Consider the following 12,139-nt stretch of genomic DNA (forward strand, 5'->3'; position numbering starts at 1 on the left):
GGCACTCGTGTTTAATTCCTCACAAACGAACACTAAATGGAAAGGAACAGCTGCCTTTATCTCGGGCGTGGATGCGCGCTCTTGCTCTCTCTTTGTCCCGCCGTTTTTCTGGCAGAAGAAACAGGCGTGTTGTCTGGAGAGGATTGCTGCATTGTAAAGCGAATAAAGCTGGAGACACCATCTATTGAAGCACATAAGAAGCACATTAACAGATTCCTACAATAGCCGCGTGACAGCTCGCCTGTGGTTTCATTCAGGGAGACAGACCCCGACAATATAATTACAGCCATTTAGGCATTAGATATTCAATCCTGGGCTGTACATTGCTATTGCTGTGGCTTTATTCATTACCCTAATCTGCGTCCAATCCATGAGGGAAGTAAACAGACATGGCGTAAGCCATTTCCACTAGAAATTGTTTATGACGACTACATACAAGAGATAATCAATTTAATTAATGTGGAATTGATAATTCCGCCATGCATCTTAGTGATGAGAAACCAGTGTGAATGCGAGTATTAAATAAATGAAGGCCAACAATGCAAATATATGCAACATACAGCAAAATGCACCTATTCAAAGTACTGTGCACTACAGCATCAGCTCTGGTGCTTTATTATCGCTTGTAGAATTGAATTAACATTCTTTTATTAAAATTTCCTCCCTGGGACTAAAATTTCAAATTTTAACCTCTATTCACTTGATCAGTTTTCATTTCCTTTCTTACATGGTAAACGCTTTGTCCCTTTGGTTCTTTCCCTAAAATTTGGAGAAGGGATGGGAACAGAGAAGGGAGCCGGGGGAAGAGCTGTGGTTATAAGCAAGTGGTAATGGAAAGCTCTAGGCCATATTTCACAAGGGAAAACACACACCACAGGGCAGGAGGGCTTCATTACCTGGAAATGTGTTCTCCCTGCGATGTGTGTGTGTGGGGAGAAAATAATATCCCTGCTTGTTAATGACACATGGCAATGCCAGCAGATGACCACTACGACACAGATACAGCCTGAGTCACATTTTATGACTGATTACCATGTACCATGACGAAACAGCAGGCATAGAAAACACACGGCACTGACTGCAAATGATCGTATCCTGACACCAGCTCCAGAGGAAAATAAGTAACACCCCCCAATAAATCAACATACATACAGACAATGGCTAATATCGTTCATGCACAATTCCCATTTACCATTTTTACTTTCACTCCCTCCTTTGGAGTCTGCTTGGTGGTCAAGTTATAACCCAGCATCTTACTGGCCAGTTCCCCCACCACAGAAGGGCTGCAGAGAGAGAGAGAGAAACTCTACAGTCAAAATTCCTGTCAATTTCATTCTGTTTTACATTCGCTTGTGCATACAGGGTTACTTCTACAGCTTATACTAGTTCCCATAATGAAGCAAAGAGATTTCCTCTAGTGTATTACAGCATTTTGCTGGTTTGAATCCCGACTTGGGGGATGAAAGTCCACTTTGTTGATCACAATGCAGAACAGAAAGTATATTTCTGTGCAGATAAGAATTTCCCCCAAAAAAGCAAAATTCTTTTTTTTAAGATCTGAATGTTCTATTTCAGATATTTTTTAGGTTCAGCACTATTTCTACAATTTTTACAAAGCCACGACAAAGCAACATGCATTATAAAAAATATACGACACAATGTCTTTCTAAATAAGGCTGTACTCCCATTGACTTATCCAATCACTGTATTTGGGGATGTAAATGCCACAAATAGTAAATGAAGCCTCTGCTTTTGGGCTTGTTTGATAGATTGTGGAAATCTACCTCTGTCAACGGAAGCTCAACTTCAGATGATATTCTTTCACCAACTTTCCAGCTATCCCATATACTGTACATTAGGGGGACGATGACAAATGAGGTGCTACTTTCTCATTAATCAAACCCTCTTATTCGGTGAAGCTGCAACCTATTATTTCATGCATTGCTATGAAGAGGTTTAACTTACCTTTAACTCAGAGGTGGCTGGAATTCCAGCATGGCCTGTCTCTGGACTGCTGACCTTGTATTTGTTTGTGTGTGTGTGTGTTTGTGTAAGTGAGTAGGTAAGTTGCTATCCACTTACAGACAATCATGCAGCAAAACCCACACAAAAGTAATTTGCCTGTTGCACTCCCACTGAAATGTAAAACACTTTGTATGATGATGTGGGTTCACGAGTTTCATTAACATTAACACACTGTCCTGGAATTCTGCCAGCGTCCACACAAACAGGCTATCCCAGGGAAACGCTGAGCAGCGGTACCACTCTTCGGTGTCAGTATGAGCTTTGGAAAGGGCAGTGGTGGGGTTCTTAGGTGTAGCAACGCGGGTGTGTGCATCAGAGGTGAGATTCCTCAGCTCAGTAAATTCCTACCTGAAGAAAACACTGCGTGAAGACAGGCTGATAAATAAAGAAAGAAGTAAATGAAAAGTTTCACAGGCACTGGTAGCGCCTCCTGTCTCTGTGCAGTCTGTGGTACAATGGACAGCAGGAAACCCTGCACCAGAAATACTCACTCTTTCGTTAAGTGCACTCCTCCTTTAAGGCCACTGTCGAACACACCCTTGCCTCGCCCTCCTGCGAGAATCTGTGCCTTTAAAACAATCTCCTTGGCATCTGGGGGGGGGGGGGGGGGGGGGGCACAAAGAGGGACACGGTCATAAAGATACTCAGGCAGGTAATGGTAACAGGCAGTTCCCCAATCAGCACATTATCAAGAAGGCCATTATACTCCTTCCCTCCCTCTCTCTCAAATGTCAGCTCGCCCATTGCCCTGGGCCTCCATTAGCTCTCACAGCCCCGGGCAGGGCACTGGACTGAGGGCGGGGCTGCTGCAGAGTGGCACCGTACAGAGCACTGGCCCCCGCGCTGATTACCTCTGACACCGATCCACTGCACGCCTCACAGATGACTTTCCCTTCTCCTGCCTGGGCTAATAATACAGCCCAACGTCCCCTGAGCGACCGGATGAAACTCAAGAGAACGAAACATGCGGAACCCACCACGCAAGTGCATGCACAAGCACACACACAATCATGCACGCGCCCACACACACAGCCACAAATGCAATCACACCTACATTCTCAGTCTTGCTTTTAAGTGCACACATATCCAGTTATACAAAATCCTACTGTGATGTATTGGCACTGTGTTTAATACTCATGATTGTATTTAGTATTATATAGTTTTCCCATCAAAACTATGTAAGTTTTCAACAGACATTGAAGACAACTTGCCCAGTTAAGCCCAACAGTGTGAAATGCACTGAAAACCCTCAAAATGTCCAAGCTAACTCCACTTCAAAAAAGATCAAGTAAAGGTCAAGTAACCTGACTAAAATTAAAAGTATGTTTGAATAATGTATGTACAATGGACAATTTTTTAATTTGCCAAAGACCTCTTTTACTAGTAACTCAAATGACTCATGCTTAGTGTATTTACATACATTCTGTGGCAAGTATTCATTTGAAAACTTGTACAGAGCATCGGTACAGCAAAGGCAGCGTGTAAGTTCAAATGGTGCCACGTCTGCCTTCACAAAGAACCATCAATGAAAAACAATCTCAGATGTGAGAAGTGCCTTCCTGGACTGTAAGATGAGCTACCCTTACATATTTAAAGAGGGGTGATGACCTTACGCCAGCAGTGAATGCTGATGATCACTCCAAAAGCAAAGAGCTTCCGGCTAAAAAAACTTTGCAGAAGTATTGAACGAGGCCCTTGGAAAATGACCTATAATGAGGAGCCACGGATTGGAACAGTACAGTAGTGGGAAGGCTCTTTTGTCGGAAAAAATAAAGGTGAGAAAGCACAATGGCTGTGAGGAGTCATAAAAGAATAAATATGTTAATAAAACACTGCCAGTGCACAAAATTAAAAATGAGTTCAAAGGCATATGGAACATAAAGTCCTGCAGGCATGTACGGAGAAGAAAGGACACAGCAGAGGAAATTACTTTCGAGGGGGAAAAAAAAGAGTGAGAGAAAGACAAAGTAAGCTAATGAGGAAACTACATTAGCAGGTCATTACAGGTGAACTGTCTTCTGCTCTTTGGGACAATTGCGCAAGCGTATTGAGGAGTCAGCAGGGGAAAATTAGAAGGGGGAGGAGCAAAGAGACTGGGGAGGGGCAGATAATGAGGAGGGGGCGGAGAGAGAGAGAGAGGGGGGAGGAGACAGAGAAAGAGCGAGCGAAGAGGAGTAGAGAGAGAGGGGATGCATAAGGAGAGAGAGGGGAGCTGAGAGAAGGAGCAGAGAAGGGAGCTAAGGAGGAGGACAGAGAGAGGGGGAGCACAGAGGCGAGGGACTGAGAAAGTGTAGCAGAGACAGAAGAAAGCTTTGGATCACACACAGTTCAGAAGTACATTTCTCCCTTAACGTGAAGAAAATGAGACGTCAACATCACTGCTGGAATCATTTAAGTGCCTGAACCATTCGGATAAAATCAGCGAAGAACTCTTCTGCCTTGTGGAAGTCTGCGGCTAATCTTCAGCAACGTTCAGATTTTACCTACATAAGGAACTGAGAAAGAATTCTCTCGGTAATTCATTTCATTCAACCTTGTGTACCTCTGTAGAGTTCTGCCTTAGTGCTGGCTGAAATAAATAAATAAGGCGGCAATGCTTAAACTGAAATATGACAAAAACATGTGCAATACAGCAGAAAGTGGGTAAAGTAATTGATCCAGATTTTCTGCTGATGTCTTTGGGCATTGCAAAGGTTGTGGATTGAGTGTACCCCCCTTACTGTGGCACTGTCAAAACACCCTCACACCTGCTTTCAATACTGATGAATGTGTTACTGGCACACTGATGGATGTGTTACTTACTGTATGAAAACGAAATTTATATCCTGACAACCTTAAACATATTTCACAACGGATGTTTTATGGTTTTATTTACACTGTGAAGAACACCTAAAGGTAGATTCAATATTATTTCCAAAGCCGTTGGACAAAGATCCATCATGTATACTAGAATAATATCAGGGCCCACTCTGTCAGAACAGCCATTTAGATTACATGCAATCTTTTATAGGGGAAAAAACAAAGATAGCTGATAATAATCCCACTGGGCTCAGGAGGCTACCTATGGTGAAGAAAACTCAACGGCATATAGCCCTATATTTAGGATGCTGGGAAAATTTCAGCTTACCAGGATTGTCAATACCACACAGATACTCCCACCGATTTCTCCTTTCACAAAGTGTAATTTCCACAAAGTAAAATCCAGTCTTTCAGTCTCTAAAATCCAGAACTGAGTAGTGAAGTAACAGTGCCCTTCAAGACCAGAGCGGACAACGCTGTGAGAAAGCCTAATAAGAAACAAGAAATATTTATAGGCATTAATTACTAGCAGGGCTGAAAGGGAAATGTCCCTAATACACCCAATTATATTTATGCATGTCCATTAATAACATTTATGATGACAACCTAAAAAACACAGCCACTTCTATCATGGTCACCACCAGGATGAGGGCTGATGGGTATGAGTGTGAATGTCTAAAATGAAAAAGGATATTCTGTTCAGAGCCAGTACCGGAAAAGGACGCGTTGGAGGAGAGATCGAGGGGTTAGTCCTGTTGATTGTGGAATGGCCGAGATATCGAAGCCATTTAGCGCAAGCGTGATCATATTGAAATGCTCACATAGCAGCCAAACCAGAAAATGGGAAAGTGAGAGGACAGTGTAGTACCTGAAAAGCTATCCATCCACCACCAAATTAAAGGTGTCATAAATGAGTACCTATGAATGGAGAGTGGGTTTTGGGGGGGGGGCGAAAATGAATTATCGTCACATTAAAGCCTGCATGTCTGGGATTTTAATGCATCTGATTTAACAAATATGGCTCAAAATAAAAATGCCTCAAAACATCAAGGCCTGGTCTCCGTTTACACCTCTCCCAGGCCATGTGGATGGACCATCGTCCATGCTGTCCATCAATACAAATGAAAAAGTGGAGGTACAGGGGGCACTAGGCCTGTTCACCTCACCTGGAGCACCAATGCCATTATAAGCCATGATGACTCACTGTCATCCTTTCCTGACATCTAGCAAGCAGACTGGCAAACAATGGCGTGGGCCTGAAAGCAGAGCACCTGCATTCCCATATAATGAATATCTTATGAGGTTACACCGCAACACACGAAACACTAAGTTTGAAATGCACAACAGCGCCTTATTGTGTAGTCTAACAGAGAGACCTCTCCGGAGGCTAGCGTGATTGCTTCACTCTGGGAGCTCATCAATCGGCCTCATAAAGCTGATCTTTTAACAAAGCTCACAACCACAGCCGCTCTGGAAGAGTCTCAATGCAGCTGCTGCGAGTGAGGACAATGGGGGGGGGGGGGGGGGGGGGAGGAAGGGAGGTGCACAGGAGTTTTCCTGCAAAAAGCGGTGAAAAAGGGCCATCACTTTCCACCTGAGCCAGGTGACATCACAGAGAGGCTGTCATCAGCATCTGGCAGAATTGTGAGGAAAAAATGTTCATCTGTTCATAAAAACAGCACAGAACTCAACATTGGTAACCTCAAATCAGGCATAATAAAACTCTTCAACGCATTAGCTTTCTCAGTAACCCGAAGACAATTCCTTAATCATCTATTTTGAATGCATGGAGCTCTGGCAGTAGCTCAGATAATATTAATCATCCAGTTCACGAATGATTAAAACAGGAAGAAAAAAAAAAAAAAAAAACTTTTTCACCCCCTCAGTTTGTTTTTCTTAAGGACACAAAGGCAAGAGTAGCATGTTTCTACATTGCACTCTTCCATCGCATTAGCAATAATCTGAGGAAGACAGATACCCCCAAGCAAGACATTTACAATTAATGAGCACAAATGAACTTGAAGCTTATTTACTAATGACAGCAGTCAGCCCTGGCTTGTTACTTCTGCTTCAGTGTTCGTCTCGTTATTGTTCACATCTTCTTTTAACAATCAGAGAGAATCTAGCCAGGGGTTAGAGACGGTGGAGTTAGCGTTGTCTGATATTTAATTAAGCCATAAAGCACGGCTCATTGGGAGTACATAAAGGAACGCAGCGGAGGCTTCCAGCCAATGGAGGGAAAGCAGGCCAAAGAGTAGAGAGGGACACTTCCCTACCCCCACAACCCTGTGCCACCCTTCAAAAATGGAATTGGGCGATCCAAAGCAGGAGGAAAAAAAGAAAGTTTACATAATTCACATGCAAACGCCCTATAATAAAGGGAAGCTCTGTTGGCATGCTGGGCCCAGATGGCTTATATAGCCTGAGCTTGTCCCAATTTATGTGGCACACGAGTATGATCCCTCTACAAGTCATTAGAATGACAGCCCACTGCACTCCAGTTCATCTCTGATGCAAAGCACATGGCAATGGGCCCCATTTTTAAGCCTTTCCTGCTTTCAATTGTCTGGGGAGCAACCCAAAAACCTTCCTGTGTGTAACCAGGCCAGTGGTAGATGAAGTAAAGGTAGATTTCAAATAGGTCCTGCAGTACACAATCAAATAAATATCAGATCTTCCTCAAATTACAAAGTGTCCCATAATGCAAAGCATGGGTGATCACTAGCATTTCATGACCACACACATGCACAGAATCTAGAATCTGTATTCATCTAGATTCTAGATGAATACAGCACCTAAGGCATGTGGTCATAAGATTTTTTTAGGTCAGGAGAAATATGACTGACATAATCAGGGTTTCTTAAGGACACAAGCCAGTCTGTAACTTAGAATGGCCACCCTGACACAAAGGAGGAGCCAGAATTTACCTGCATTGTTGTTACAGAAAAAAAAATTTTATCAAGGACACAAAAAAACATTCTCAGAATTTAAAAACAGAATGCATTTATTACTGTCATTTGTTTTAATTGTCTACCCATATATTCAGCTGTATGTGACACCGGCGTTATTTGACACAGGAGTGGGGATGATATAATGGCTACTTTTGCCTCTGGTGAGATAACAGTAATAAGAAAACAATGCTGTACTCTTGAAAGTGAAAGTAAATATCTGATATATGGCAATGCTTGCATACACATAAATGATGTTGAAAGTTAGTCATGTCATGAGCACACTGATTGATCACATTCTGTAAAGAACACACGCAAAACAAGGTTTACTTATGCAGCTTATGGTAAACTCATCAGTCAATGCCAGGATCTTGGTACAGTGACTAAATGCTGTGATGTATAAACATCATGACATCCCATATCTCTGTGATTTCTATAACCCAAAGTAAAAAACATGTATTTTCAACTTTTTTTTTTTTTTGAGGAAAAAAAAAAAACTTCAAGATCTCTCAGGAGTTTAAAAGACATGTCTAAGTCCGCGTCCGCTCCAATCGTCACCAGCAGAGCCTGTTGTCGGCACTGATGTAGCCACGGGGATACTGACATTTCAAGTATAATTTCTTAAGCCCTTTCAGGCACTGTAGAATATCAAGCCATTGCTTAACTAGTAGAAGTCATATTTCTCTCATCTTGAAAATCTTGAGAATGTGAAGCAGAAAAAAGACGGAACAAGGATCAAGGCAACACGACTAAAAATAATCCGGTCAGATAGACAGACAGATAAAATACCCCATTTTTAACATCATCACTACAAAATGTCATATCACATCACCTTTCTATTATCATTTTGAAAACAATGCTTAAGAAAATATATTACTGGCTTTAATAAGGGACAATGCATCTCAAGGTATTACGGAATGTCCCAAACCAGCCAACTCTGACCACCTATAACTGCAAATAGAATGCTCACTGAAGTACACAATTTAAGCCTAATAAAGGCAGAGAGAAAAACAGTTTTGGGTTTAAGAGTCAAGGCCATTCAAAGATTAAATTCATACTGAGAGATCCAACTGAGAATGGAACAGACACAAGTTAAACAAATGCATGAATTCATTCAGATTTTAGTAACCCTCACATAGCGTATAGTATAAAGATGAACAGATAAGGAATAAGGCAAGCATTCAATGACAAAAAAGTCTGCTTCAAGTACAGAGGCCATCTTGTATGCAGCATCTCAGAAGTATTATCACACAAATCAAAGCTTAATATTTTTCCCCTTGATACATGAATGATCACATATTGAAGTGAGAATTGAGATGTTATAATCAGAAAGGTTCCCTGAATTCCAGCTGTAATATACGTCACATAGTCATAACATCCAATGGAATATTTCATAAACTCAGAATGCCAGAACCATGGGAGGGATTATCAGATCAGCTACACTGAGCTTCAACGGCTACATCAGATGTAACTTGCATTACAGGTAAAAACAGAACTACAGTATGTATGTTACAAGATATCCCTCATACAGCAGAAGGTACACAGAACACGTACACAGCAGGAAGAACATTGCATTGCTAAATATTCAGATCTGCCTGGTCACACAGGATTTCAATAAATTATTAAACAAAAAGTCATGATTATTATTATTATTATTATTATTATTATTATTAGAAATCAGTTAAATACATTTCACACAAAACAAGTTATGCAATATACAAAACCCTACACATTTTCATTCAATCCTCAAGGAACCATCTCTCAGTTTTATACAGAGGATATTTTTTAGCAGAAGAGTCAAAAAAATTAATAAAATGATGCACCCCCATCACACGACAAAAACTCAGGTGACATCACCACCTGACGACTTCCAGTGGATACAAATCTAGGTATCAGTGTAGCTCACATGAAACAAACCACCACTCCCCCAATGGTCTACAAATTGCTCTTGATTTGAACCAAAGGCTTTGCATCCGCCACCTATCAGCAGTGCGCTTAGCTTAATCCCGTTTAGCTTCCTCCACTTCCAGATCGCTGCGTTCAATAAAGAAGCTGGATTTATGCACAGGCCTGGAAGACAGCTGGAATCCACACTATGAAAAGACAGCTGCGATCCAGTGGAATTTGACCTCCTTTACTTGCTCCGCATGGTATTTTATACCACATTGCATCTTTAAGTCTGCCTATACTGACTGCCTATAAGTCTGTGTGGAGGAAAAAAAAAAACATACAGGGCCCTGTCTAATGATGCCATCTCTCTCTCCGGAGCGGAACAGAGGTTGATAAGTGGTCCAGACCCATGGTGCCATATCAAATCCTTCTGTCACTGCAAAGCTGACAGGTGATTCCTTGTTATACATGTCCACCTGGCTCCAGACACAATCCTCGATAATGATTTCTCAAGAGGTAGCCTTAGCACTGCTCTGTGTAAAGAGAAATGTTCCTATCTGCCCATGTCTGCCTGTTTTCTCTCCAAACAGACGGCCCCACTACCCGCCTGTGGTGAAAGTCAAAGATTATGCAGTCGTACCTCAGATGTCATTAACCGCCTCTTGAATAACGAGGTGACTTTGCGAACAACTTTTTCCTACTCCAACACAACTACAATTATGCCTTCTTTACACCTACAAACACTACTGCAAATACACAGATTAAACTCTGTGCTTATTTTTTATGATCGTGTAGGTTTGACACGCAACTACTGCCTATTAATTACTCTGCTTATAATGACAAGCAGAGTTTGGACTGGTGACATTAATTAATCCTTACGTTTCCATTATCCTGAATTATCCCATGGCTAAAATTCACTACCACACAGGCAGAACATGTACTGTTTACAGCCCTGTAAACGTGTATTTTTGAAGATCAATATTATATTTGGGGGTAACTTCAGTTAAACCACAAAGAAGAGAATTAGTGAAAAGTGAAAAACGGCCATGGAAATTTTATCTGTTGAAGTTATAGTAACTGGAACAAGGTCACAGGTGTGTAAGCAGCCTTTCATCATAAGCTAAAAGACTGCTGAAAACTGGAGGAAAAACAGGACAAGTTCCCACAATGTATTGGTCAGATGAGATCACACTGACCTGGGTTGACCGACGGAAGGCCAGATGTGCCGATTCTCAGAAAACAAGCGAAAATCCATGTAAAACACTCCGGCAGTCACTGGCAGCACAAGAGCAGAACTGTGGCGGCACGTGTCAGGCTACAGAAAATGGAACTTGTAGATGACTAATAAAAGACTTTTGATGAGGCGCTCAGACTCAAAGGAGGGTATTACTTTCTCGGCTTCCAAGTGATTCATCTCTTTTTAACAATGTAACCCTGGCGCAGATGAGGACTGCGATGGGAGCTAAAAGCACCTTCCTTTCAGGATGAAATTATTACCGTCCTTGCACAAGAGGCTCCCGTGGAAAAGAACACTGCACATTCCTCACAAAAGCTACAGGCCCAGCATGAGAATGAGGCAATGTGAATGCCATCAATTATCAGCGCTTCTGCGTCTGAGGGACTTCATCGGAAAGGCTGTCATGCATTCTCAGCGTCATCAACATTCTAATAAGGGTACGTTTTGAGTATGCTGAAGAGTTTAGCTCCACTTACACCCCCACCTTGCACCCCTTGCACCCTTCAGGTGACTGTGGCCTCAAAACTGCAGGTTTTCCCCCCAGCATATTCCGTGAATTAACGACACCCCTTCCTGGACGATTCTGTGGATGTGTCAGCTGGGGAGGAGGGGGGGGCGTTGTAAATTTGTATCTCCATGTCACTGCGTCTGTCTGCGGCGTGCACGTCGGTGCAATAACCTTGTGCAAAGCTGCCCGCTTTTGAGCCCCTCGGTATGATCTCTTCCAGAGGCACATGTACTTGGCAGGTAATGATGCCATGAAAATTCCGCACACAACCCATCGCTCAACGTGGCAGGTGGGCGCAGATCCTCTTGTAGGGAAGGCTGTCCTGTCCATCATCAAAGGCGTGCTGAGGTCTACAGGAGAGGCCGGCTGCTCTTCAAACACCTTCTGCTTTCATTCCTTTCTTCTGATGGCAAATGAAGACACTGATGTTTCCGTGTAACACTGATCCGGTGAAATGCTCATGAAGTAAATGGGTTTCAGGTCTGGATTCATATTGTGACATATTCTAATAGCATAAACTGCTATTAGGAGAATGTGACAGGTTAATCGTGTTGTCTGCGTTTAAGTCACGAGACCTTTGCAAACAAAAGGTGATGCTGGACATTCACATAATTCATATGGACAATATTTGACATAAAGCTTTATAGTCTTGACGTTAACAGATCTGAACTCAACCCCTGGTATGTACTATATCCCCCAACCGCTTATGTGCTTGTCATGTCATGGCGAATC

The 12,139-nt window shown here is 42.3% G+C and overlaps 1 protein-coding gene across 1 annotated transcript in view; it reads right to left on the reverse strand.

Annotated features, from left to right (window-relative positions):
• The window catches only part of suclg2 (succinate-CoA ligase GDP-forming subunit beta), an 88,503-nt gene that overhangs the window by 46,728 nt on the left and 29,636 nt on the right, over nt 1-12,139 (reverse strand). The window contains exons 3-4 of the mRNA XM_036531080.1: nt 2,517-2,616; nt 1,193-1,283 (exon numbers count right to left, since the gene is read on the reverse strand). Of these exons, the coding sequence (XP_036386973.1) occupies nt 1,193-1,283; nt 2,517-2,616 (191 nt within the window). The remainder of the gene's footprint in view (nt 1-1,192; nt 1,284-2,516; nt 2,617-12,139) is intronic.

The sequence above is a fragment of the Megalops cyprinoides genome, chromosome 6 (assembly GCF_013368585.1).
Source record: "Megalops cyprinoides isolate fMegCyp1 chromosome 6, fMegCyp1.pri, whole genome shotgun sequence".
NCBI lineage: Eukaryota > Metazoa > Chordata > Actinopteri > Elopiformes > Megalopidae > Megalops > Megalops cyprinoides.